We start from the raw sequence: 26,558 nt of genomic DNA on the forward strand, positions 1-26,558 counted from the left end.
CAATTCAGATTTTTTTTTAACCTGAACCATGCTCTTTAAGAGATCAAGTTAAAAGTTGACACTATTTATTATATGTAAAATAAACGAGGGATATTGGCATTACAATCAACAAGCTTCTTCTATAAACTGAGTTACATTCTAATATCATTGACCTGTACTGCCCTACAAATCATAACCGCAGTAACTACGCCAACACTGAAACTGAGAAAAATGGCTTTAAAGTTTTTTGACTGTCCAGCCAAATGAGATATAGGTTGAAAAGTGGCAATGCGCTTATTAAATATGTATACGTTAAAGTATTTGTTGGGGGCAAAACAATTATCACTGATGAGGAGAGATTTATTTGACAGTGATCTAACATTAAGGAGTGCGGCTTTAATATTTTTAGAGCCTGGAACTTGTATCGTTTGCTTTACAAGGGGAATGGAGATTAAGTCTGATTTAGAGACAGATCGTGTTGAGGGGAAAGTATTATGTCTGTATGAAATCAAGACAGGAATTGAATGGAAGTCAGTATTTAAGCCGTAGACAGTTTCATTGCTAGACTGCTGTGGGACCTTGTTCCTATCGGAACAGGCCGGGATGGTGGGGGGGCTGGTCGACGCTTGTGGACTTGGACCACGGAGGGGGGGGCAGATTGGGGGGGTCTTGGACAGGCGGGGGTGGGGCATGTCGACGCTTGGGGGACTGCCCTTTGGGGAGGGGCAGAGAGCGTGGTGGAGAGAGGGTGTCAGTCAGCACCCTCAGCGCATGGCGGGCACTGGATGTAACGCTTGTTCAGCCAACCGTTCAGCAACCGGTTTTAGAGCCCCCCAAAAGGAAGGAAGAACTAAATTTTAGATACTCCGGGCTTTCCGAGACTTACAAAAACCACTGATCGGCTTGGCCCAGCACCACGGCGGGCACTGGATAGAACTCTTTGTTCAACCAAACGCTTACTTCGGCGTGCTCAGTCTCTTCAGCGACTTACGAAACCGACCGGGCTTAGCCTCGCGGCACAGCGGCCACTGGACAACCGGCTTACTTTGGCGCGCTGTACTCACATTTGGCCTAATTACTTCGGGCCTCGGCGCCACAGCGGGCACAACCAGTTTTAGAGCCCCCCGTGCACAACCGGATTTAGAGGGCCGCCGGGCCAGGGAGAGGGTGATGACGCGCTGACCATGGCAATATATACTGCCACGTCATAGGCTCAGCAGCGACGTCATAACGGACGTCATATTGACGGGGGCTGATTGGCTATTGAGGATGGGGTGATGAGTCAGGAGACACACGTCATGACAGACATCACGCTTGACTTATGGTGAGAGCTGACTGCTATTGTGATATGTGGTAACATGACAGGTCTCCATATTGAAACTAGGTCGAGACCCTCATTTGTGAATTATTTTTGGAATTAGTATTCTGGTCCTTCAAATAGGGATTTCAAATACATGTCTAATTTGCATTGTTTTGCACAGTTTTGCCAGGCCAAGGCCAACAGAGTCATGCAATGGCTAAATGTCATTTCAAATTGCGATTCCAAATTGCGATTTGAAAATGGATTTCAAATTGCGATTTGGAATCGCAATTTCAAATCCATTTTCAAATCGCAATTTCAAATCGCAATTTGAAAAGCAATTCCAAATAGCAATTTCAAATAGGAATAAGGAATTGACCTTTTAAAATGCCCAATTAAAATATGTATTCGTAATTTCATTTTTAAATTGACTGTCTTGTCTTGACTTGTCTCAATTTAATATGGATGCCTCACATCTTACCTCTAATAGCAGACGAGACCAACGCAGAGTAGTCTCGCTTGAACGCCGGGTGAATCGGCCAGTGTTGTCTTGATGATTAGTCTGTCTGTGGCCGGGGCAGATCAGGAAGTGAAGTATTTATTGATGGATTAATACTTCATTTGTGAATTCTTTTTGGAATTACTCTTTTTAATTGTACAATTAGATAATAATTAAGCAAACACTTTATTACATTCCAAATGACCCTTCTGGTGCTCCATATACAGTATGACCCTTTCAAGGTACATCACAAATAGTCCATTTTGCTGCAACTCGACAGCGCTGCTTAATCCAGAACCTTACTTCCGGGAACTCTTGAGAGTAAAAAACTGGTCCATTGGAGTGAATGGAGATGTCGCGACTCTTCTATATATACAGATCTGGGACAAACATGTCACTCTCAAAGAGAAAGGCGCCGGTAAAGATGAAAATAATAAATAAAAATACTATCTAACTATTTTCCACTTTCTATAATAAAATTTGATCTTGATAATAAAAACAATTATTCGAAAAAACGAAATTCATTGCCCATCCCTTAATTGTATGCGACTGAATAGGCTACTACTCATAAGATACAGCCAAAACTCTTTGGCTGTATGTAAATTAAGAACTTTCCAGTTTTGCACCTCCCTCCTCTGTCCTGGCCTCCCTGTGGAGCTATGGAACATCACTGTCCATTACTATGTGTCATGCTTTAATATCTATAAATACTGATGCAAGCTCTGCTCTGCTCCTGTTAGGGCACATCTGCTGCTGCCCTGCTGTTTGTCTCTTAAGGTCCTTATACACATCCTTTTTTTTCTTCTTGTGCGATTAATTTGCAGCGTTTATTTTTTCGGACCAGGGATGATGTTTCAGAAATTTGCTTCCGATGTGTACACATCTGTTGCTGTGATTGACAGGTGGGTAAAAATGTGCATCACAATTTTGTGCTGAATAGTCATATCACTCTTGGCCTTATGTCGACCCAAAGGTGGACAGAGCAGGGTTGGGCCCTTCTGCAGCTGCTGCTGGTGGCATCTCTCTCTGGGGCTGAGGAGCCGGTGTGTCGGCAGATAGGGGATCCGGAGATCCCCCAACTGTTTAAGAATGGGGACATTATTTTAGGTGGAATCTTTGGTTTCCATGCCAGCTGGAAAGACAGACAGGACACCTACACATACAGACCACCACCACTGCAGTGCACAAGGTAAATAATACTGTAGCAAGCTGTTTGACATAAGTAAGATAGAAGATTAGAAGAACTGAGTGGGTAGATATACAAAATGAATTAAAAAAAGGTATCATGCTGAGTTGTGAAATAAATGTTTACTCATATAATTTTCACTTTTAATTTTGTTTCATTTCCAAGACATACTGGCTATAACACCAACTGCTTATAACTGTTTGGGTCAAGTTTGTTTCTCCCAGCGTTTCAGGTTACTCAGGCTATGCTCTTTGCCATTGAGGAGATTAACAACAGCACAGACTTGCTGCCTGGCATCTTTCTGGGCTACAAGATCTATGATTCATGTCACTCCTCTCCAAGGGGAGTAAGGGTGGCACTGGCCTTGGCTAATAGTAATGAGGATATATCCACAGCCTCCATGGCACCCTGCACCAGACCAGCCCAAGTGCAGGCCATTATAGGAGTGGACTACTCCTCTTCTTCCATGGCTATATCCACTGTCATTGGACCTTTTCATATCCCATTGGTGGGTGTTTTCTTTTTTACACTTAAAGTACAATCATTTACTGTAATGATCTGGGCCACAGTTTGATCTATTTATTTTGTTTAATTTCCTTGGTGATAATACAGTAATTATACTGCAAATTGTCTGACTGCTCAGAGTTTTAGGCAGTTTTAAGAGCATTACTGCTAATGTGATGTGCTCAATGTTTTCCTGTGTACATTGTTTTATAATTTGCATCCTCATCTTGGCAATATCGTTCCTTTCTACTCCCTAGATCAGCCACTGGGCCACCTGTGCTTGTCTCAGTGACAAAGTCCGGTACCCATCCTTCCTCAGAACAATACCCAGTGACTTCCACCAGAGCAGAGGTCTGGCCCAGTTGGTCAAGCACTTTGGCTGGACTTGGGTCGGGGCAATTAGGAGCAATGATGATTATGGCAACAAAGGCATGGCCATATTCACAGAGACAGCCCAAAAGCTGGGCATCTGTCTAGAGTACTCTGTATCCTTCTTTAGAACAGATCCACCAGAGAAAATACAGATAATAATTGACATTATCAAAGCTTCCACTTCCCAGGTGATTGTTGCATTCCTCCACTATGCTGATTTGGAAATACTAATACATGAGATGGCCTCCCACAACCTGACTGGGTACCAGTGGGTTGGCAGTGAGGCCTGGATCGGTGATCCCGACACTGTAACTATGAATGGACACCACATCCTGGATGGTGCTATAGGGCTGAACATCCCCAAGGCCCATGTCACAGGCATGAGAGAGTTCATTTTGGATGTAAAGTCACTCAATTCATCTAGTCATGAATTGTTCACAGAATTCTGGGAGACGATGTTTGATTGTAAGTTCAAGCAGAGGAAGGGCTCAGGAGGGAATCAGAGATACTGTACAGGGTCTGAAGATCTGTCTGTGCAGCAAAACAGTTTCACTGATATGTCATACATGCCCATCTTTAACAATGTCTATAAAGCAGTGTATGCTGTGGCTCACGCACTGCATAGTGTTCTTGGCTGTAAAGAAATATGTGCCAACAAGGTACAGCCAGATCCATTCACGGTGAGTTGATCACTGAAGGCTGAATGATAGTTACATCATGTGCTTCACAGATTTTCTTTTATTTTTTTACTTTATTTTTTATTTTTTTTGGTATTGTTTAATAAATTCTTGCATGTTAATCATTCTGCAGAGCTTACAAGGTGGTTTACATTTAATGGAATACGTAAAGTAATATCTATCTGCTTAGATTTTGCAGCACATAAAAAAGGTTCAGTTCAAGACAAAGGAGGGGGAGAACGTTTACTTTGATGAGAATGGAGACCCAGCAGCAAAGTATGAAATCATAAACTGGCAGCCGGACGAAAATGGCAGTGTGGAGTTTGTGACTGTTGGTCTTTACGACACATCTTTACCTGCAGAAAAACAGCTAAATCTGCACACTAAGTCCTTAATTTGGGCACAGAACTCAGAACAGGTTAAAGGAGAATTCTGTTTTTTTTTACACCCTGGACCTTATTTCCAGCTTTAAATCTGATCTTTAAGTCACCCTGACAACTTTGATTTGCATCAGCAGAAACAATAGTCAGTGCTTCTCTTCTTCATCTGTGGTTTTCTCTTCTTCTTCTGTTACCAAACAGAAGCACTTCTCTTCTTCTTCTGAAGCACATCCGGGGCAGGTCAGAGTTTTTCAAGATTCAAGATTTTTATTGTCACTCCATGGTACAAGTACCACGTGTGAAATTCTTGTGCAGTGGACTCCGTTTACGACATAGTACAAATAGGCAACAAGCAATAAGTAATAGGCAATAAGAAATAGGCATCAATATTCATTGCACATAGGTGCACATGTCATGTGCATACGTTAGACGTGTTCAGACATTCCAAATTCGACGTTTTATACAATTTTTGTGCAATTTATTTATGTGCAAATAGCATGTACCATATTAAACATACACTAAAATTTACAATTAAATGTTAGGCACCTTATTAAACATACACTTAAATTTACAATTAAACGTTAGGCATCCGTAATAGTAGCAGCTGCAGTACGGTACGGTACGACTACTGCACTATTTTGTGCATATTAAGGAGTCTCGTGGCCTGCGGGAAGAAACTGTTCCTCAAGCGATTTGTGCGTGTTTTTGGAACCCTGTATCTCCTCCCTGAGGGTAGCAGGGAGAACAGGCTGTTGTGGGGATGGTTTGTGTCTTTGATGATCTTCAGGGACCTCCTGAGGCACCGCTGGTTGTACAGTTCGTGCAGTTCTGGCAGTTCACCTCCTGTTACCTGCTGGGCCGCGCGCCTCACCCTCCGTAGCGCTCTGCGGTCCATGGTGGTACAGTTCCCGTACCAGGCGGTGAAGCCGCCTGTCAGCAGGCTTTCAATGGTGCCTCTGTAGAAGTCCCCGAGGATTTCTTTCCTCAGCCCGAATTTCTTCAGGCGCCTGAGTCCGTGTAGTCGCTGTTGGGCCTTTTTGACAACAGTGGCGGTGTGGCCGGCCCAGGTCAGGTCCTGGTGGATGTTGACTCCCAGGTACTTGAAGCTGTCCACCCTTTCCACCACTGTGCCGTTGATGGTGATTGGGGGGTGTGCGCCCCCCCCCTCTCCTGTAGTCTACAATGATCTCCTTGGTCTTGGAGACGTTCAGAGAGAGGTGGTTGTCCTGGCACCATTGTTCCAGTACCCCCACCTCCTCTCTGTAGGCCGTCTCGTCGCCCCCCGAGATCAGCCCCACGACCGCTGTGTCGTCTGCAAACTTCACAATTGTGTTTGAAGTTTGAGTCGCCACGCAGTCGTGGGTGTAGAGGTCGTACCAGAAGGGGCTGGAGACGCACCCCTGGGGCGCTCCTATGCTAATGGTCAGTGGGGAGGAGGTGAGGTTGCCCACCCTCACCACCTGGCGGCGGTCTGTCAGGAAATCCAGGATCCAGTCGCACATTGCCGTGTTTAGTCCCAGGTCCTTGAGCTTGTGTACCAGCCTGGAGGGTACTATGGTGTTGAATGCTGAGCTGTAGTCCACGAACAGCATTCTTACATAGGTGTCCTTCCCCTCCAGGTGGGACAGGGCGGTGTGGAGCACGTGTGCTACTGCATCCGCTGTGCTCCTGTTGGGGCGGTATGCAAATTGTAGCGGGTCGTGGTCCGGGCGGAGTGTGGGGCGGATCTTTGATATGACCAGCTTCTCAAAGCACTTGCTGGCTATTGGCGTGAGGGCTATTGGGCGCCAGTCGTTGAGGCTGGTCACTTTTTGCTGTTTGGGAATGGGGATGATTGTTGCTGCTTTGAAGCAGGGGGGGACTCGTCGGAGGGAGAGGGACTGGTTGAAGATGTCTGTGTATACGGGTGCCAGCTGGTGAGCGCAGGCCTTGAGGACCCGCCCGGGGATGCCGTCCGGGCCTGCCGCCTTGCGTGGGTTGATACGCAGGAACGACCAGCACACTTCATCCTCAGTGATGGTGAGAGGGCGGTCTGGATCTGTGGGGGTGGGGGGGGTGGGTGGTGGGAGGGGGGGGTTGGTGGTTGGGTGTGAATGGGAAGGGGTGCTGAGGGGTGGGAGGGGGGCGGAGGGGAGTTGGTGGGGGGGGGGAGAGGGGGGAGGGTGGTGGTCGGGGGGGGGGGAGGGTGGTGGGGGGATGGAAAGGGGGGAGGGGAGGAGGGGGGGGGGGGGTGAGGGGAGGGAGGGAGGTGATGGGGGGGGGAGAGTGGGAGAGGGGTGGGGGAGGGGAGGGGGGGGGTGGATGGGAGGCGCTCTGGCAGAGGGGTCGAATCTAGCGTAGAACGCGTTGAGTTCATCCGGTAGGGTGGGTGACGTGCTGGGGTTCTGTCGTTTCACCTCTTTGAAGTCAGTAGCAGCATGGAGGCCTTTCCACAGGTGTCTGGGGTTGTTGGTGTCCAGTTTTGACTCCAGCTGCCTTCCGTAGTCTCTCTGTGCTTTTTTAATAGCGGTCCGGAGGGCATATTGTGCCTGCTTGTATTGATCTGGTGTGCCTGAACTGTAGGCGGTGGTCCTGGCGTGCAGGGCAGCCTTGACCTCGCTGTTGATCCAGGGTTTCTGGTTGGGCATTATTTTGACTTTCTTTGTCGGGACTATGTCGTCGGTACACTTCTTAATGAAGCATGACACCGTCTCTGCGTACGCGCCCAGGTCTCCTGCCACTCTGAACTCCTCCCATGCTACTTGGTCAAAACAGTCCCTCAGGATGTCGTCTGATTGTTCTGACCAGCAGTGGGCGGTTCGGAATGCTGGGGGCTGTTTTTTCAGTTTGTGTTGATACCTGGGCAACAGCAGAATGGAGGCGTGATCTGATTTGCCAAAGGGTGGACGGGGTACGGCCTTGTAGCTGTGGCGGGTTGACTCAGTCTGTTGTGTAGCAGCCAGGCTAGCATAGCCTATAGATATGATCTGATTTCAAGATTATGGACGATTCATTTCGATTCAATTGCCGCTCGTATGGAATAAGGCCATATGGATTACAAATAGCAGAGGGAGATAAAGCGGGAGGTGCTATCTATGTGATGGACAGCAAACAGAGCAGGCTGTCGGCAGCACGGGGGTACGTTACATCACTAATTCATGTTCTCTCTATTATATAATAAGCATAATGAGCCGCTGTGTGTCGGAATAAGCTTTTGACTAGACATAAATACAATCATTTCAGATGCCCCATTTTCCTCGTTTTCAGGTTGAAGTTCAAACTGATTATCGTTTCTGCTGCTGCTAATCAAACTGAAGTTGTCAGTGTGACTTAAACATCATATTAAAGCTGGAAATGAGGTCCAGGGTGTAATTTTTTTTAAATTCTTCTTTAATATCGTATGATCACTCATGGAATGGGATTATTGTATCGTAATGTCAATTTAATCAGAATTCCAAATGGTGACCTATAGACAACAGCATATCAAAGTGTATCTCAAACTGCTTTTTTGTTCATGCAGGTGCCTGTGTCAGTGTGCAGTGAGAGCTGTCCCCCAGGAACCCGTAAGGTCCTCCAGAAAGGAAAGCCAGTCTGCTGCTATGACTGTATACCATGTGCAGAGGGAGAAGTCAGCAACACCACAGGTACTCTAGTATTATTTAATGGATCAAGTAAATTCAATATCAGCAATCAAATAAATATTCAAATATAATACCAGTATTTATATGTTTAGATACAATACAATTATAGTAATAAAGGAGTTCATCATCAGTGCACTTGAATATAAAATTTGGGAGTACTGTGAAGTCTTGTTGAGTTGCATTATGTGATTATGATGTAAACACCATGGAAATTAGTTGTAGATAACGAATAACTAACATCCATCATGCATTTTTATGCCTCCGCCGGCGATATCTCATGAACACCTTGACAGAATTTTGTCACATTTGGTTCAAACGTCCACTTGGACTCAAGGATGAAGTGATTACATTTTGGTGGTCAAAGGTCAAAGTTCAAGGTCACTGTGACCTCACGAATGCCTTTTCTAGCTTGTTAACACGATATCTCAGGAACTCCTTGACTGAATTTCATCACATTTGGCTCAAACATCCACTTGGACTCAAGGATTAACTGGTTAGATTTTGGTGGTCAAAGTTCAAGGTCACTGTGACCTCACAAACGCCATTATCTAGCTCGTTAACGTGATATTTCAGGAACTCCTTGACTGAATTTTGTCACCTTTGGCTCAAACATCCACTTGGACTCGAGAATGAACTGATTAGATTTTGGTGGTCAAAGGTTAAAGATAAAGGTCACTGTGACCTAGGGCTGTCCTTGACTCAGGATTCAGCCAGTCGACTCAGATTCGACTGTCCAATACGAATATTGGACAGTCTATATATATATCAGGATATATATATATATATATACGTATATATATATATATATATATATATATATATCTATATATATATATATATATATATATATATAGATATAGATATAGATATATATATATATCTATATATATATATATAACTTAAACATTACTTTCCTAACTTTGTAAAACAAAATGTAACAAACACAGCTATAAATGTAGTCAACTATTTATTGAATAACTGTGCAACACAGCAACAGTGCAACAATGTAATTAAAGCTATATGCTTATCCAGCTTTGTAAAACATTCAAATGATCTGTAAATGTTAAGAGAGAAAATTCCATTATCATGTAGCAAAACTAAGATGGCTAAATCACTAATCACGTCAGTAATTTGAAATCCATTGTAAAAACAATAACTGAGCTGAAACTGAGAATAAACCAATAGCTTCACTAGCTTGGTTTTACTTTTTGGTAAACATTCAAAAGAAGCAGGGGTCATCTTTTTGTAATGGTATAGTGCAAATGGGAATTTAACATCCAATACAAAAGCAGTTGAATAAACATAGCTGGGTAAAACAACATGCAAACATAAACATATTTATAATGGTTTAGTGCAAATAGGAAATTAGGAAAAGTGCTGCACAGGCGCGTAGCCACGGGTGTGCTAGGGTGTGCCAATGCCACCCAGACAGGCCGCTGGCACACCCAAAAAAAATGGGGTAAAAAAGGTTTTTTGTTTTGTCTGCAAAACACATGTCAACGCTGTCATGCACTGTGTCCAACTGTCCGCCTGCAAGTAAATCCATAGAGAAAATAAGTAGCAAAGAGCGTTCCCATCTGCAACGAAAATCACTTCCTTGTTTGCCTGAGACGCATGTGTACCCATGCGTCTCAGGCAAACAAGGAAGTGATTTTCGTTGCAGAGAGGTAACCCTCTTGGAACCACTCTTGCTGGTTCCTCTCGCTATGGATTTACTTTGAAAATGACAGTTTCGCGTACTTTGGATTATTATTTGATGATCGCATGGTGAGTACACAAGTCACAACATGTATGTGATTGTTTCTAGCGCTGTTGTGTGTGCTTTTGGGGGAATGAACGGCGGTAGCATATTAGAGACTGCGGCGTGTCCCTTCGCATTTAACGTTAGCCAGGAGACTTTTCAGTCATGCATCTGCATGCGTCTCAGATTTCTAATAATATACGGGTCCACACGAACATGCCAACCAAATTTGCGTTCTTTCCCGACTAGAACACTCATTGGAAAAAGTAGGTGAGACTTTTTTGAGATACTAAACAAAGTGGTTTTACATGTTGCCAAAAAATACAATTTAATTGACTGCTTCTACCTGCTAATAATGAGTGCGAAAAGGAGCAAACAACACACAAATATTCCTCTAAATCTGGTTTGAAAAGACCCAAAAAAAATTTGGCGCCGGCCTTGCGGCCGCCACCAAATAGTCCGCCCCCTGGCACACCCTGGCTTTCTGTGGCACACCCAATGAGCCGAGTCTGCCTACGCTACTGGTGCTGCAGTGCAGATAAGAATTTAAAATCAAAAGTAAAGTAAATAAAGGAGCTGAAACTGAGAATTAAAACAAAACAAACCAATAGCTTCACTTGGTACATATTCAAAATAAATAAGAGTCAGCTCTTTGTTATGATTTAGTGCACTGCAAATAGGAATTGAACATCTTCTACAAATCACAAAAACAGTTGAACAAACCAATGGCTTCACTAGCTTGGTAACAACAAAATCAGTATTCAAACAGAGGTAGTCTACTTGTCAAGTTCTCTTTTTTTACCACTGAAGTGGGCAGAAGGCCCTTGTATTGCTGCCTATTCAGAAATCAGAAACTCAGAGAACATTTCAATGATTTTTTTTGCAGTGTTGTGGTCAAAGTCACATAGCACTAGAGCTGCAATAATTAGCCCATCGACAGAAAAATAAAATTAATAGACAATAATTTTGATAATGTTTAGAGTAATTCCTAATTCGTGTAAAGAAAAAGTCAAAATTCTCTAATTCCTCCTTCTTAAATGTGAATATTTTCTGGTTAATTTACTCTTCTATGACACATAAACTGTATATATTTGGGTTGTGGACAAAAGAAGACCTTGGAGAATGTCATCTTAATTGAGAAAATAATTGACAGCTTACTCGATAATTAAAATAAAGTAAACATTAGTTAGTTGCAGCCTTACACCACTCAGTGTCCGTGACAGTGACCTGCTCAAGCAGATCCAGATTTCTAAAGCTTCTCAAGCTCAGGCTTAAGCATCAGGGGCAGGTTCTTGTTCAGGAAAGCAAGCATTTCTGCTCTCTCGGCTGTCAGTCTGTTTTGCTTCTCATCTATGATGTTGGAGACTGTGCTGAACAGCCTTTCACTGTCTACGCTAGTGCAGGGCGCGCAGAGGTACTGCCTGGAAACCGCTGGCGGTTGACTCCCCAGTATTTGTATGGGTCGTGTGTGTCAGGAATTGTTTCCTCAGTAAAAAACCCATGCAGTTGGACAGTAGTGCTGCAGCTGGTTGCTGCACCAGGATCTTCCTCACGCTCCCCCCGAATTTTGGCAAATTCTTTCATGAAGCTGCCCCTGCTCTTGCTTCTGCTTGCTTCTGCTGCTTCCAACCGGGGGGCCTTTTCTGGTGGCTCCACTGGCTCCACTGGCTCCGAAGCCTCTGATGCTCCATCAGCTGTCACTGTGGTGGTCCTCCTCCTCATGTCTTCTTCCAGTTCCTTGGCCAGTGCATCTTTCCCACGCTTGGCACAGTCTGCACTGGTAAAGAACCTGAGAGGGGTGGAAAACAAACAAAACAAAAAAACACATATTAGGTTCAATAATAGACTCATCAAAGACTCAAAGTAATACATAATAGAAAAAAGAATATCACAGATGGTTGCACATTTATCCTTACTTTACATCTCAAATGTAGCTTAGTAGTGTATGTAAAATCTATAATGTGTATGTTATTTAATATTGATCTTTTATGAGTTATATTCAATTTATATCCTAGCATCTCTCATCATATTTAACATTTGCAGCATAGTATACTAGTCTGTTTCACAGAGTGTGTGTGTGTGTGTGTGTGTGTGTGTGTGTGTGTGTGTGTGTGTTTGAGAGAGAGATAAATAATATAATGTAATAGGTTTAGAGTCTAACCTGTCCTTATATCTCGGATCCAGCAGTGTGGGAAGTGTGTAGAGAGGTTCATCTTCTACGGTGCTGAAGCGTTTGTCAACGGCTTCTAGGAGGGTCTTTTTCATGGTTTTAATCCAGAGTCAGCCTCGCTTTCCGTGGAGAGGAGACGTTTGAGAACGGTGACACTTGGGATAACATCAGCAGCGGCGGCGGTGGCTGAGCTCACCTTCCTAGTAAACTCCTCAAACGGTTCAAGACAGGTCCTTGTTTTGTCAAGCAAGGCCCACTGGTTTGGCGTGAGTGTTGTGGGCAGGGCATGGTCAGCAGAATAGGCAGACAGGGTTCGCTTCTGTTCCAGCAGACTCTCTATCATTAAGTAGGTGCTATTCCACCTCGTGTTGACGTCTTGCTGTAGGCGTTTTTGTTCCATCTGCATCTCGAGCTGGATATCTTGCAGCCCTGAATATGCAAGTGGAGAGTGTTTAACACGTTCACTGCCATTGACGAGATATCTCGGCTTACAGAATCCAACGGTTGACTGCCAATGACGAGATATCTCGGCTTAAATTTTTTTTTTTTTTTGACGGTGGGACGTGGATCAACGCTCCCCACGTCTCCTATAAAAATATTGGCGCCACCGAACGTGTACAACCCATTCCACCGACCCACTAAGTGGCGACAGTGTTCTCCAGACTAGAGGAAGGCAAGCAAAAAGCAGTGTGAGGAAGCCATTCTCATGAAAATGGATTGGCGAAAACGCTTTCACTTTCGCGCTTGGGAGCTGGCGGTGGGGTTTTGCAAATTTGCATAATAGATTACGGGTGGAACACACTTTGAAACACGCAGCATAAATAAGACCAGAATCGCAAAAGCTTCATCAAAGCTCTCAACACAAACCCCAAGAAACGAGCGAGCCCATATCCAGACTTGCGCAGCGGCCGCCAGCAGACAGGCACAGCAGCAGCAAAGCAGTGAGCCTGGTGACGCGAGGTTACAGCAGCAACAGAAACGAGCTTGTGACACGCCCGCTGCAGCCAAGAAGAACACACACGGAGGGAGGAGTTTGAAGGAGAGGGGTGTTTCCTGCTGTTATGGAGGAAATTACTGTTCAAAACTATTGTTTAGATGTCTGACGTCTTACTGATGCCAAAAATGAATGGTTAAAGTGACTGTTCTATCGAATTTCACAAAAAGCCGTTTATCTCAGAATAAATTTTCAGACGCTGAAACCATGCTGTATTCAACTGCTAATGCTTACATAACTACTAACTCTACAAACTAACTCTTTTAGACAGAGAAAGCACACATTCTATTAGTTCTTTTGAGATATTGTGTGTTCACAAAATCCTAACAGAAACGAATCCTCGGCTCTTGAAAGATGAGCCAGAATCCTCAAAAAAAAAACTTGGCAGAAGCTAACTACAGTATTGAAAAACGGCTGGCAGTGAATGTGTTAAAATGCCCAACAATCTGTCTCCCACTTGCAACGGCATCACTCACACTACGCAGGCCCGGCCCTAGCCATCTGGGGGCCCTAAGCAGGATATAGATCAGGGGCCCCCTCCCAGGGGCGGGGGATTGGGGGCATCCGCGCTGGAAGTACTTTTAAGTAGGGGGTGCTGTAAGGAGGGGACTTTCGGTGCTGCCCGCCAGGGCAGCGCCGAAGAAAATTTGACGTTTTTGGACTTTTAGCCATATTTAGAAGAATATTTAAAACAAACAAACATGACAATGACGCTCGTTTGTAGCCCTATCAGTGTCAAGCAAGCGTGTAGAACCCAGCAGCCATAGGGGTTGCCAGGTCAGTTAAACCAGGGGTTCCCAACCTTTTTTGTGCCAAGGACCGGTAGATACATGCAGGACCGGTTGTCAATTTTAATGGTTTTAGTTACATATATATTTACTCACCAGGTGGCGACAAAAGGTAAATAACAGCCTTTTGTGTTGTATGTAGCCTACAGTATTTATGTTTTTGTTTAAACTACAAACATAAATAAACGTCAACCTATGTTTTAACTACCACACACAGCATATAATATTATAGCCTATGTTTATTTAAAACCTTTTTTTTTTTTTTTTTTTTTTTTTTGGGGGGGGCCCCCCAACTCCCGGGGGCCTAGGCAGCCGCTTGGTTCGCATATAGGGCGGGCCGGCCCTGACACTACGTTGTGACAGAAGTCCCTCGTTGACGACAAGCTGCATTGTATGTGCCGCGCAGCCTAAACTGCGCACTCCCAGCTTTTCCATTGCACTTTTCATGTTGCTAGCGTTGTCCCTGAGAATAACGTGGACTTTGTTCAACGGTATTTGCCACTTATCAAGCATTTCCCTTAGGGCAGCTGCAATCGCATCGCCGGTGTGTGAGTCACGGAAGTTTGTTGCATTTAACATGGCACTGTGTCGCACACAACTCGCGTCCAGCCAATGTACCGTTAAACTTAAAAGCGACATGGGGGACACGTCGGAGCTCCAGACATCTGTAGTGAAGCTCATTGCTTTGACATCTTTTAGATCTTCTGATGTGCGTTTGTACATTTTCTTGTACAGTTCAGGCAGATAATTCTTTTCATTTTACCATTTGGTACCGTGGTTCCAGGTGCTTAATCAAGAGTTTGAAACCCTTGTCCTCGACGACCAAGAGAGGCTGCCCATCCATAACGATGAAATCCAGTACGCTTTCCGTGATTTTGGTTGCTTTCACACTATCCGGTGGAAATGTCTCACTTCTTTCCTTGGTCTCCGTCAAAGTTAGCTGCTTCGTCCTGTCTCCTTTTGTTTTTTTCAGCACGTTAAACTCGCCATGCTCTTTAGCATGATATCTCTGGAGATGCTTGATTAAGTTGGTTGTGTTATAATGTGTTGTCACCACCTCTCGGAACATTTACTTTGCAGATATTGCAAGCAGCTGTCGAACTTGTTGGCGTAGCTAGCGTGAAAAAGCCCCAGATAGGGGATCCTTTGCCTCGCTCCATGTGTTCATGCTGCTACTACTAGCTTGTTTGGAAACAACAGCGCATGGGCGCTGTGAGCACGTTGCGAGCGTATGACGTCACACGCTGCACAAACATAGAACTAGAGTGAATAGAATGGCCCCTATGGATCGGTCTATGGATCGGGCCATTTGCCACAGATACCCGATCTAGAATTTTGTGCTATATCGGCGCCGATACCCGATCCAAGTATCGGATCGGCGCATCCCTAGATATATATACCACCTAGGTTACATATCGTCGCTGTCGTTCCAGGACCTCGAATCTCCAAAACAGCAACTTTTCAGGAAAAAAAAAAAAACCTGTTTGCTCTTAAAATACTGAACCAAACGTCGTCCAAGTTGGCACATGTCTTAATTATAGTTAGTTTCCCGCTGAATGTGTCATTACTTTATTAATATCTTACCTGGATAAGCTCAAATGATGTTGTTTATATTATCAGTCCGAGTCGGAAGCACTCTCTCGAGCCCCAAGCTCCGGGCCGCGGGGGCGCGCGCAGCAGCAGCAGCAGCAGCAGCCCTCCTCGCCTCTCATGGCCGAGGCGGGGGCTTGGGCATTGGGATGAGAACAGTCTGACATAACGTAGCGTTAACGTTACTTTATTCTCATCAGAAAACACTCCGATTTGTATGTTAAAACAAGTTTGCAGCCTAGGAATAACTGGAAAACATTTGATTGATCTATTAACGTCAGAGGAAGCCAGGATTAGTCAAAACAATATGAGAAATACACAGCACGTCTGCCGTGTGACTTTTCCGGGTTTACTATCCTGCATGGGGGGGGGTACAGACGGAGGTAGGGGACAAATTTCGAGGTTTGACTGACAGATTGAGGGTGAATGGCGTTACGAGATTTACTCACAAGCTCGTTTTAATGCTTTTCCATTGGTTGCATTTGATAAAAACCACACAGAGATGTGAAGGGTGACCAATGGCACTGATTTATGACAAAAAGTAAAAAAGTGAAAAAAGGGACATTCGAGGTCCTGGCACAACAGCGACGATGTTTCACAGAGGGTTGGGTTTGGATGTCTATGTTTTATTTTGGCCAATATTGAAATGTTCGAGAATTGCATGTTGTGTGAACAGAAACATTATTTCTATCTACCACTTTAGGCAATTTAGGCTGATTTGGTTGATATTTCTTCTCGAAATGTATTAGCCTCAATGCATGCTGGGAGATTTGAGGGAGTGAGAGAGAGAGAGGGGGGGAGAGAACAGCCTCTGAATGACAGGGGCTCAAAACTACGATATAACCACTTTTTTGGTTCATTGGTCTTTGTGCCTGTCTGACGCGCGAGAGAGAGGGAGTGAGAGAGAGAGATGAGAGGACATCCAGATGCTGATGTCATTAAGGCAGGCAGAGATACGCGAAGCGATATGGGTGTCAGAGAAAGATAAATAGAGCTGTGTGTCGTCTGTGTATGAGTGATAGGAGAACCCGTGGGAGGAAATGACGTGGCCAAGAGATCTCATGTAGAGAAGAAAGAGGAAAGGACCTAAGACAGAACCCTGGTGGACACCCGTGGTGAGAGTGCAGGGGTCAGATAGAGTTCCTCTCCAGAGGACCTGAAAAGAGCGGTTAGATAGGTAGGAGGCGAACCAGGAAAGTGCAGAGCCGGTGATACCAAGGTCGGATAGGGTGGAAAGTAGAATTTGGTGGTTGATGGTGTCAAAAGCGGCGGTATGAGAACGGAGGAGAGTGATGAAGCTTTGGCGGAGTGAAGGGCGGAGGTGACAGAAAGAAGAGCTGTTTCAGTAGAATGTGCAGGTTTGAATCCAGATTGCAGGGGGTCAGAGAGATTGTGAAGGGAGAGATAAGAAGATAATTGGCCGGATACTGTGCGTTCAAGTGATTTGGAGATGAAAGAGAGGAGGGAGATGGGGCGGTAGATGTTGATGGCGGAGGGGTCGAGGGACGGTTTCTTGAGAAGTGGTTTGATTATGGCTGTTTTTAAGGCAGAGGGGAAAATACCAGAGGAGAGGGAGGAGTTGATGAGGGAAGTGAGAAAGGGAGATATGTCAGGGGAGATGGACTGTAGGTGAGATGAGGGGATGGGATCGAGGGGGCAGGAGGTGGCACGGGCTGATAGAATGATTTTGAGGAGATCATCTGAGGAGAGGGGAGAGGAGGAAGACATAGACGCAGGAGGTTGTGAGGAAGTGGAGGGGGTGAGATAGGTTGGTGGGGGAAATGATGAGCTGATGGTGGCGACCTTGTTAGTGAAGAAGGATGAGAAATCGTTGGCAGAGAGGGAGGAGGGAGGGGGAGGGGGAGGAGGGTTGAGGAGGGACGTGAAAGTCTGAAATAGTTTGCGGGGATTGGACGCAGAAGATTGAATAGAGGAAATGTAGAAGGAGGATTTGGCAGTAGAAACGGCAGAGGTGAAGTTGGAGAGGGAGAAATGGTAAGAGGCGAGATCATTGGGGTTGCGGGATTTTTTCCAGGTTCGTTCTGAGGTGCGGAGTCGGGTGCGGTGAGTGAGGAGGGGTTCAGTCAGCCAGGGAGCAGGGGGGAGGGGCGGGCGGTAGGCATGGGTCGATTTTCGGTTTTACCGGTTCGGTTCGGTATACGAGCCCAAACCGGTTTGATCACGTGCAAACCGAAAAAACCTAAAAAAAAAAAAAAAAATTTTTTTTTTTTTTTTTTTTAAGTTTTTTTTTTTTTTTTTTTTGCCAGTCCATTCTGATTGCACTATTGTTCGTATTAGCCTCTTCTCAAGTTGCACTAGTAGGCAAAAGTCTTATTTTGTTTATTATGTTGATGTTTGAAGAAAAGTTAAGCTGAATAGTTATGAGAAATAAAAACAGTGTGTTGTTACAGTTAAAAGGTTCTGCTTATTTGTATTCAGTGTTCGTGCTGGTTGGCAGCATACCAGCTTAGAGGTGCATTATCGCCACCAACTGCAGCCGCTTTGATACGTTTTTTGGGGGAATATCGAACCGGTTTCAAAATGTTCAAACCGACCCATGCCTAGGCCCTATATTGTGTGAATTTGTGAGTTTTGAAGTTTATAAGGCAGCTCAGCTGTAAGCCAATCCATTCTGATTGCACTGCTTGTGTTTTTATTAGCCTTTTTCTCAAGTTGCACTATAGGCAGAAGTCTTATTTCATTTATTATTTTGATGTTTAGAAGAAAAGTTGAGCTGAATAGTTATGAGAAATAAATACAGGGTGTGTTTGTTACACAGGTGTCCTGCTTCTTTTTATTCAGTATCATTGCTGGTTGACAATACCAGCTTAGAGGTGTATTATCGCTATCAGGTGGACTGAAGTTGCACTACAGACAGTTATGGGCCACACTCGGGAGCCCTGCTTGGAAAAAAAAAAAAAAAAAAAAAAAAAAAAAATATTAAAAAAAAAAACGGTATACCGGTTCGATCCGGTTTAGACAGCAATATCGAACCGGTTTTAAAATTTTCAAACCGACCCAGCCCTAGCGGGCGGGTTTAGTAGAGAGTGGACAGAGGGAATCAAGGGCAGAGGAGAGAGAGGATAGGAGAGTGAGAGAGGCTTCGTCTGGGGATAGAAGAGAGAATTGGTCAGCGGAGGGGAGGAGGGAGAGGGTAGCGGAGGATAGGGACGTGGGTGAGAGGGATTTGAGATTACGGCGGGAGGTAATGGGGAGGGAGGGGGGAGGGAGAGAGTTAGGAGGGGAGATCGGGAGGGAGAAGGAAATGAAGAAATGATTGGAAACGTGGAGAGGGGTGACTGAGAGGTTGGAGGTGCAGCATGAACAGGTGAAAATGAGATCAAGGAGGTTGCCAGCTTTATGGGTGGGGGGGGCAGATAGGGACAGATCGAAAGATGAGAAGAAGTTGAGAAAGGAGGTAGAGAGAAGTGTTGACTGTGGGATGTTGAAATCCCCCATGAGGGTGAGTGGAATGTTGTTTTCTGGGAAGAAGGAAAGAAGGGTGTGCAGTTCCTCTAGGAATGTGCTGAGGGGTCCAGGTGGGCGGTAGATGACAATGATGATGAGCTTGATAGGTAGGGTAATGGTGACGGAGTGGGATTCAAAGGAGGAAATGCAAAGATGGGAAAGAGGTGAGAGTGATGGGGGGGAGGGGAGGTGGCTGCGAAGCCGTCTGAAGTCATTCTGGGGGTGTGCATGCGCAGTGCACCGCATGACGGATGTTAGCAGAGATGACGTTTGAACCGAGTTTGTTTGGGTGAATCCCGTCTGATTTGAAAAAAAAGGGGCAGTTCCAGAGCAGATTGATGTTGTCGATGAAGCAGATGTTGAGTTTATTGCAGGTGGATTGGAGCCAGTGGTGGAGACTGAGGACTTTGCTGGAACGGGCTGTGCCATGGAGGAAGGTGGGGGTGGGACCGGAGATAAAATTTTCCACAGGTCTTTAAGAACGTGAGAAGATGTGTAAAATCCTGTTTGGTCAGCTCGGACTGTTCGCGAGCAGTGTTGTTGGACACCACATGGACGATAACACGGATAATGGAGGACGGGAGAGAATTTAGCAGATTGGGGAGCATGTTTAAGATGGTGTGAACAGTGGCACCGGGGACGCAATGAGTAGCTGCGTTGAAAAAACGGATATTTCTAGTGATGGAGTCACCGATAATTAATGAGGTCGGGGAGAAGAGGGGGCGAGGAGATGGCTGAGGATTACAGGTGGGCATGAGGAGAGGACTGGCTGCGGGCTGCTGACGAGGGAAGACGCCAGACCTAGATTTAGCAGCAGCCTCCTTCAGCAGCTTGAGGCGAGAGGAAGATGTCGACCGGCGGTTAGATTGGTGACTAGAGCCAGGTTCGGGGGAGGGCTGGGCATTTCCAGTGACCGGGAGAGAGAGGAGATGGTGATACTCGGACCAGCCATCTCAGCAGAGGGGGTGGTGGCGATTAAACGACGATTTTCAGACGGCAGCCCGGCAGCCCGTCTTTATTGTCACACAACACACTACAACACATGCACGGAGGGCCACAACACACACATGCTGACGGTGGCCGGTGAAATTTGTCCTCTGCATTTAACCCATCCTGGCTTTGTCCTTTCCTCCTGTGGCAGGCCAGGAGCAGTGGTCGCTTTCTCGTACAGCGCCCGGGGACCGACTTCGGATGTTGTCATCACTGGTCGGATGACGATGACGATCTGATCTTCTGATCTTCTGCATGTTTTTAGTGGGGGTCGGTGGCAGGGTGGGGTGTGAAGTTGAGGTTGGACAGATCCAGGGGGGGGTGGAGAAGGTGACGATGATGGCGACAGGCTGTTGCGAACGGGGAGGAGGGGAAAGTCATGCAAGTTGAGGATGGAGAATCTATTTTCCATGAGGAGCGGAGGGGGCTGGACAGGAGAGAACTCTATCGGAGCCTTGGGCTTGGCGCCGAGGTGGATCCAGCGCTCGGTAGCGCCCAGGGATGAGGCAGTGGAGTCCAGCTCTCGGCCATCCAAGGCAAGAGTGTTGACGCCGATGAAGACCTCGGGGTCGGGGAGACCAGTCCAGGGCCCGGGGAGGCGGCAGCAGGGCAGGTGGAGACAAGGGACTCGAGGTGGATCTCTTCGAGTCCCTTGCTACTGGGGACTTTTCATCCTTGTTCCTAATCTTACTTTTGTGTTCAGAGTTGCAGAGTTTTAAATGCCTTCTGGTCTTACCCACATAACATAAGCCACACGGGCACTTCAAAAGATAGACAACAAATTTAGTTTTATATGAGATTCTGCTCTTGATAAAGAACTTTTTACCAGAGTGTGGGTGTAGAAAAAACTGACCCCTGATCATGGCATTACATTGCACACAATTGGAACAAGGAAAATTACCATTCGATACATTAGACGAAAAGTGTGAAGGACGTGTATGACAGTCAGCTCTGACTAACATGTCCCTTAAGTTCCTTGCTCGTTTGTGAGCAAAAATGGGAGGCTTAGTGTAGACATGGCCTACTTGGGGGTCACTACACAAGATGTGCCAATGTTTCAAGACACACTTTTTTATTTCCTGGGAAACAGGAGAGAAGGTTGTAGCACAAAAACAATATTAAAATCATGAGAGGAAGTTTTAGGTTCCAACAAGTCATGTCGCTTCATATTTCCAACTTTCTGGAGGCTGTTATGAAGGTCAGTAGTACTAACCCTTAGCTCTGAATCGTGAACAGAGTTCAGAAGCCTGTTCTTCAAAAGAAATGTCAGTACTGCAGATCCTCTTTATTCGTAGAAACTGGCTAAAGGGTAAACCCTACCTTGGTCATGAGTTGTTCAGACTTGTTTACACAAGCATCCAGAAAGGATACAGACTCAAGACTGAATTCTAGTGAAAATTTTAAAGAGGGCATTCTAGAATTGATGTATACCTTGAATTCCTCAAGTTGAGCAAGTGACCCAGTGAAAATGAAAAATATATCATCAATAAAACGTAACCAGCATTTTAACAAGGAACAAAAAGGGTTGTTGTGGTAGACAAAGTCTTCTTCAAACCTACCCATGAAGAGGTTAGCATAATTAGGAGAGCAGGTACTCCCCATACTTACACCTTGACATTGTAAATAATAAGCATTTTCAAGGATGTTGAGGATCAGCTTACCCATTTCTACTAAAAAGCTTGTGGGGGGCGAAGGATCTGTCAAGATGAATACGTTTATGCTACAGAAACACCCTGTTTGTCCAGTTTTTTATACTCTTCCAAAGATTCATAAGAGCTGTGTGGAACCTATACCAGGCAGGCCCATTGTGGCAGGTACACAGGCCCTTACAGAACCTATTTCTGAACTGATTAGATTTTGCTGGTCAAAGTTCAAGGTCACTGTGACCTCATGACCACCCGTTTCAGGCTCGTGAACACGGTACCTCATCAACTCAAATTTCATAAAATTTGGCTCAAACATCCATCTGGACTCAAGGATCAACTGATTACATTTTGATGATGTTGATAGGTAGAGTTCTTTCTCAGCACGATCCATCTTATTTCTCATAGTAGCTCTGGAAAGTTGGGAATAAATAAATGCAAGGTCAATGGGGTCACGCTCCTGTATGTACAAGCTTGATGCTCACTAAAATTTTATCCACAGTCACACACACACACACACACACACACACACACACACACACACACACACACACACACACACACACACACACACAGTGCACACAAAGTACATTTCAGTGAGCTTCAGTCAGCTTGTACATACGGGAGTGTGACCCCATTGACCTTGCTTGCATTTTTGCCTAACTAGCTACTATGAGACAACAGGATGTATTGTGCTGAGAAAGAACTCTACCAACATCATCATTGGTAAGTAGCAAATATGCTAGACTTTCAAAAATGTGAACTATCCCTTTAAGTAAATATATTTCTTAATTATTGCTAGTGGCACACGTCGGCTGTCGGCTTCCAGCTGCTCAATTAAACTCTTGTCTAGGGGTACCTTATCATCACAACGGCTACTGTAAGATGAATGGACAAAGATTACAAGAAGATTAGGATATTGACCATTGAATTCAGCTGAATTACCTGAGCCTTCACGCAGGACGTTTGGCACCATCTGGTCACCACTCTTCCTTCAGCTGGCATCCTGGCCCGTCCCAACGTCGGAACAGCACTGTTATCTGTGCAGAAGTTAGAGCCGTCCAGGCCTCACTCATTCAGTGGTGCCGCGCCAAAGCAAGACTGGAAATATTAGTTTATATGAAATGAAATGAAATGTATTCACACACACACATACTGTACATATCATCATCGTCATCATAATCATCACTAACATCAGGTTTACACTGTGAGTGTGCCAGGTCTCCCAGGAAGCTATTTAAAGCTTTTGGAGGGAGCCTGATCTCATACAAGGCCTACAGGTATCAATGGACAAAACATACATACGTAAAACACACATATCACATGACGCTTAATACAACACATAGAACATAGGGTAGCTTCTGCTAGCCCGTCGTTCTCCTCGTGAATACTGTCCTTCTCACCCCGGAAGCACTTCCCTCCAGAAGCAAGCGGCAAAGGTTGCCCTGTGAAGCCTTCTTAAAGTCACAGTTTCATAATTCCACCAGGCAATTCAACAACATTCAATGATCAGACAGCCATGAATACATAGGTAAACATTATCATATTTGAGTTAATGGGATACTGCCTACTTTCACCTAGCGATCCGTAACACTAGGCATGAACATTATCTTACACATTTTATCTCACTTAACTTGGTTTGATTTGCAAATAAAACTGATATATAAAACATTTGACTGATATATTTTCAACATTCCATCTAGAAGAGAGATAAGTAAGTAAGTAAGTAAGTAAATTTTTTTTATATAGCACCTTTCACAGAACAAGGTCACAAAGTGCTTCACAGTTCACATCATCAAATACAGTTAAAACAATGAATCAGCAATTTATCAAACAACAGTGAATCATACAGAAATGAATGAATCACATGCAACACAAGTAATAAACAGTGAAAAACAAGAGGCTAAGTAAAAGCCAAACTGAAAAGATGCGTTTTTAGCTGCTTTTTAAAAATGTCGATGGAGGCAGCACATCTTAAGGATAGTGGAAGGGCGTTCCACAGATTGGGGGCAACAGATTGAAAAGATCTGTCACCTTTAGTTTTAAGCCTCGAACGAGGAACAGCTAGAAGGCCCTGGTCCGAAGACCTAAGTGGCCTGCTGGTGGAGTAAGGATGTAACAGATCACAGATGTAGGTAGGTGCTTGACCATGCAGGGATCTAAAGGTGAAAATAAGAACTTTAAACTGGATCCTGAATTTGATGGGCAGCCAGTGTAAGTGAGCTAAAATGGGGGTAATATGGCATCTCTTAGTGGACTTGGTCAACAGCCTCGCAGCAGCATTTTGGACCACTTGTAATCGGTCCAAAGATGCTTTGCTAAGGCATGTAAAAAGAGCATTGCAGTAGTCCAAACGAGAAGATACAAAGGCATGTATAATAATTTCTAGCTCAGCTTGAGAGACAATAGAACGGAGTTTAGAAATATTTCTAAGATGAAAAAATGAAGTCCGGCTCACATTCTTAATATGTTTGTCTAAGCACATGTTTTGGTCAAAAACAACTCCAAGGTTCCTGAGATTAGTTCGCACTGAAGATGAAAGAGACCCCATACATTGCGCAACCTTAGGAACAATACTGTCCGGGGCAACAATAAGGACCTCGGTCTTATCAGGGTTCAACTGGAGAAAGTTATTGGCCATCCAGTCCTTAATGGCTGACAGACAGTTGAACAGGACAGATAGATTGTCCATTTTATCTGGCTCGAAAGAAATGTGCAGCTGAACATCGTCAGCGTAACAGTGATAAGCAACACCTTCAAATTGTCTAATAATCAGACCTAGGGGAAGCATATAAGCCCCGAATAAAATAGGACCCAAAACCGATCCCTGGGGGACCCCGCAGGACAGGACAGCAGTGCCGGACATATATGGACCAACAGACACTGAGAAACTCCTGTCCGCGAGATACGAGGAAAACCAGTCAAGGGCCGTCCCAGAGATACCCACCCACTGACGAAGCCTATCGATCAGAATGCATAACGCCCAGAGCAGCCAACATCTGTCTTGCTTTATTTTTTACAATTTCCTGAATCAATGTATCGGCAGTGATAGCAGCATTTACATCCTTACATAATGCTGGATATTTTAATAAATAGTATTGCATCATATTTTATTTGTTAGATTTTTGTAGTAATGTCTGTGATGCTCTCTCCAGATCGGAGATAAAATGTTCAGATTGAATTTATGAACACACAGATTTGAAAGATTTTGCAACTTTTTGATTGAATAAATAAAACAATTTCAATGAAATGGAAATGGACAATGGACACATCGATGTCGACTGCTCATATATCCGCGGTGCGGTCGTTCTAGTTTATCCCTAGCTCCGGCCGTTTTTTTCATAGCCCCACCCCCTTCCTTGCTCCCCAACCCCTCCCACCACCCAAACCCCTTCCCACAACCCCTACCCACCCCTAGAATCCAGACTCTACGACCTTCCTATCTCTAGCTACGGCCCCTCTTCCCTAGTCCCACACTGTTTCCTGACCACGCCCCCTCCCACCACCCACACCCCCCTCACCACTCCCCCTACCCACCAGTCAAACCCCGACTTGACACCTACCTATCCCTCGCTACGGCTCCTATTCCCTATCCCCGCCCCCTTCCCTAAATGTCTATGAGTGACTGAGTAAGTGTCCTGACTTTTGTATCTTCTGACTCCGGCCTGTCCTGCTGCCACCGCCGTGGGAAAATAAGGGAGCTAGTCAGGAAATCTAATATCTGTTTTGATTTTAACTTGTAGATTCCATCACCTGTGAGCGATGCCATCCTGAATTCTGGTCAAACGAGAAAAGAGATGACTGTGAAAAGAAGGACACAGAGTTTCTATCATATGAAGAGATTATGGGGGCACTGCTCACGGCGGCGGCCCTGTTAGGAACTTGCAAGACTGCTATGGTGGCTTTCATCTTCTTCAGATACAGGAAGAGCCCCATAGTCAAGGCCAACAACTCTGAGCTGAGCTTCCTGCTGCTCTTCTCCCTGGCTCTGTGTTTCCTGTGTTCTCTGACCTTCATCGGCCGGCCCTCTGAGTGGTCCTGCATGCTGCGACACACAGCATTTGGGATCACCTTTGTCCTCTGCATGTCTTGTGTTCTGTTGAAAACTATAGTGGTGTTACTGGCCTTCAGGGCTACACTTCCAGGGAGTAATATCATGAAATGGTTCGGCCCTGCTCAGCAGAGACTCAGTGTTCTGGCGTTCACTCTCATACAAGTCCTGATTTGCGTACTTTGGCTAACTATCTCTCCTCCTTTTCCTTTCCAGAATTTTAAACACTTTAAAGACAAAATCATCTTAGAATGTGCATTAGGCTCAGCTGTAGGCTTCTGGGCTGTGTTGGGGTATATAGGGGTCCTGGCTATGTTATGTTTCTTTCTAGCTTTTTTGGCTCGGAACCTGCCTGATAATTTTAATGAAGCCAAGTTTATCACCTTCAGCATGCTGATATTCTGTGCAGTCTGGATCACCTTTATCCCTGCGTATGTCAGCTCTCCAGGGAAGTTCAGTGTTGCTGTGGAGATATTTGCAATTGTGGCCTCCAGTTTTGCACTGCTAATCTGTATTTTTATCCCAAAATGCTACATAATCTTGTTGAAGCCAGAAAAGAATACAAAAAAGAACATGATGGGTAAAATGCCATCAAAATCATCATGA

At 45.0% G+C, this 26,558-nt stretch overlaps 1 protein-coding gene across 1 annotated transcript; it reads left to right on the plus strand.

The window, feature by feature from the left end:
- Positions 1-2,737: 2,737 nt before the first annotated feature.
- On the plus strand, positions 2,738-26,558 carry LOC310789189 (extracellular calcium-sensing receptor-like; the record flags this gene model as incomplete). The annotated part of the gene is made up of 6 exons (XM_083650776.1): positions 2,738-2,967; positions 3,175-3,472; positions 3,726-4,520; positions 4,708-4,935; positions 8,397-8,520; positions 25,645-26,558. The coding sequence occupies 6 exons, from the start codon at positions 2,738-2,740 to the stop codon at positions 26,556-26,558; spliced, it is 2,589 nt and encodes an 862-aa protein (XP_083506902.1).

The sequence above is a fragment of the Poromitra crassiceps genome (assembly GCF_964638095.1).
Source record: "Poromitra crassiceps genome assembly, chromosome: 14".
In the NCBI taxonomy this organism is placed as follows: domain Eukaryota; kingdom Metazoa; phylum Chordata; class Actinopteri; order Beryciformes; family Melamphaidae; genus Poromitra; species Poromitra crassiceps.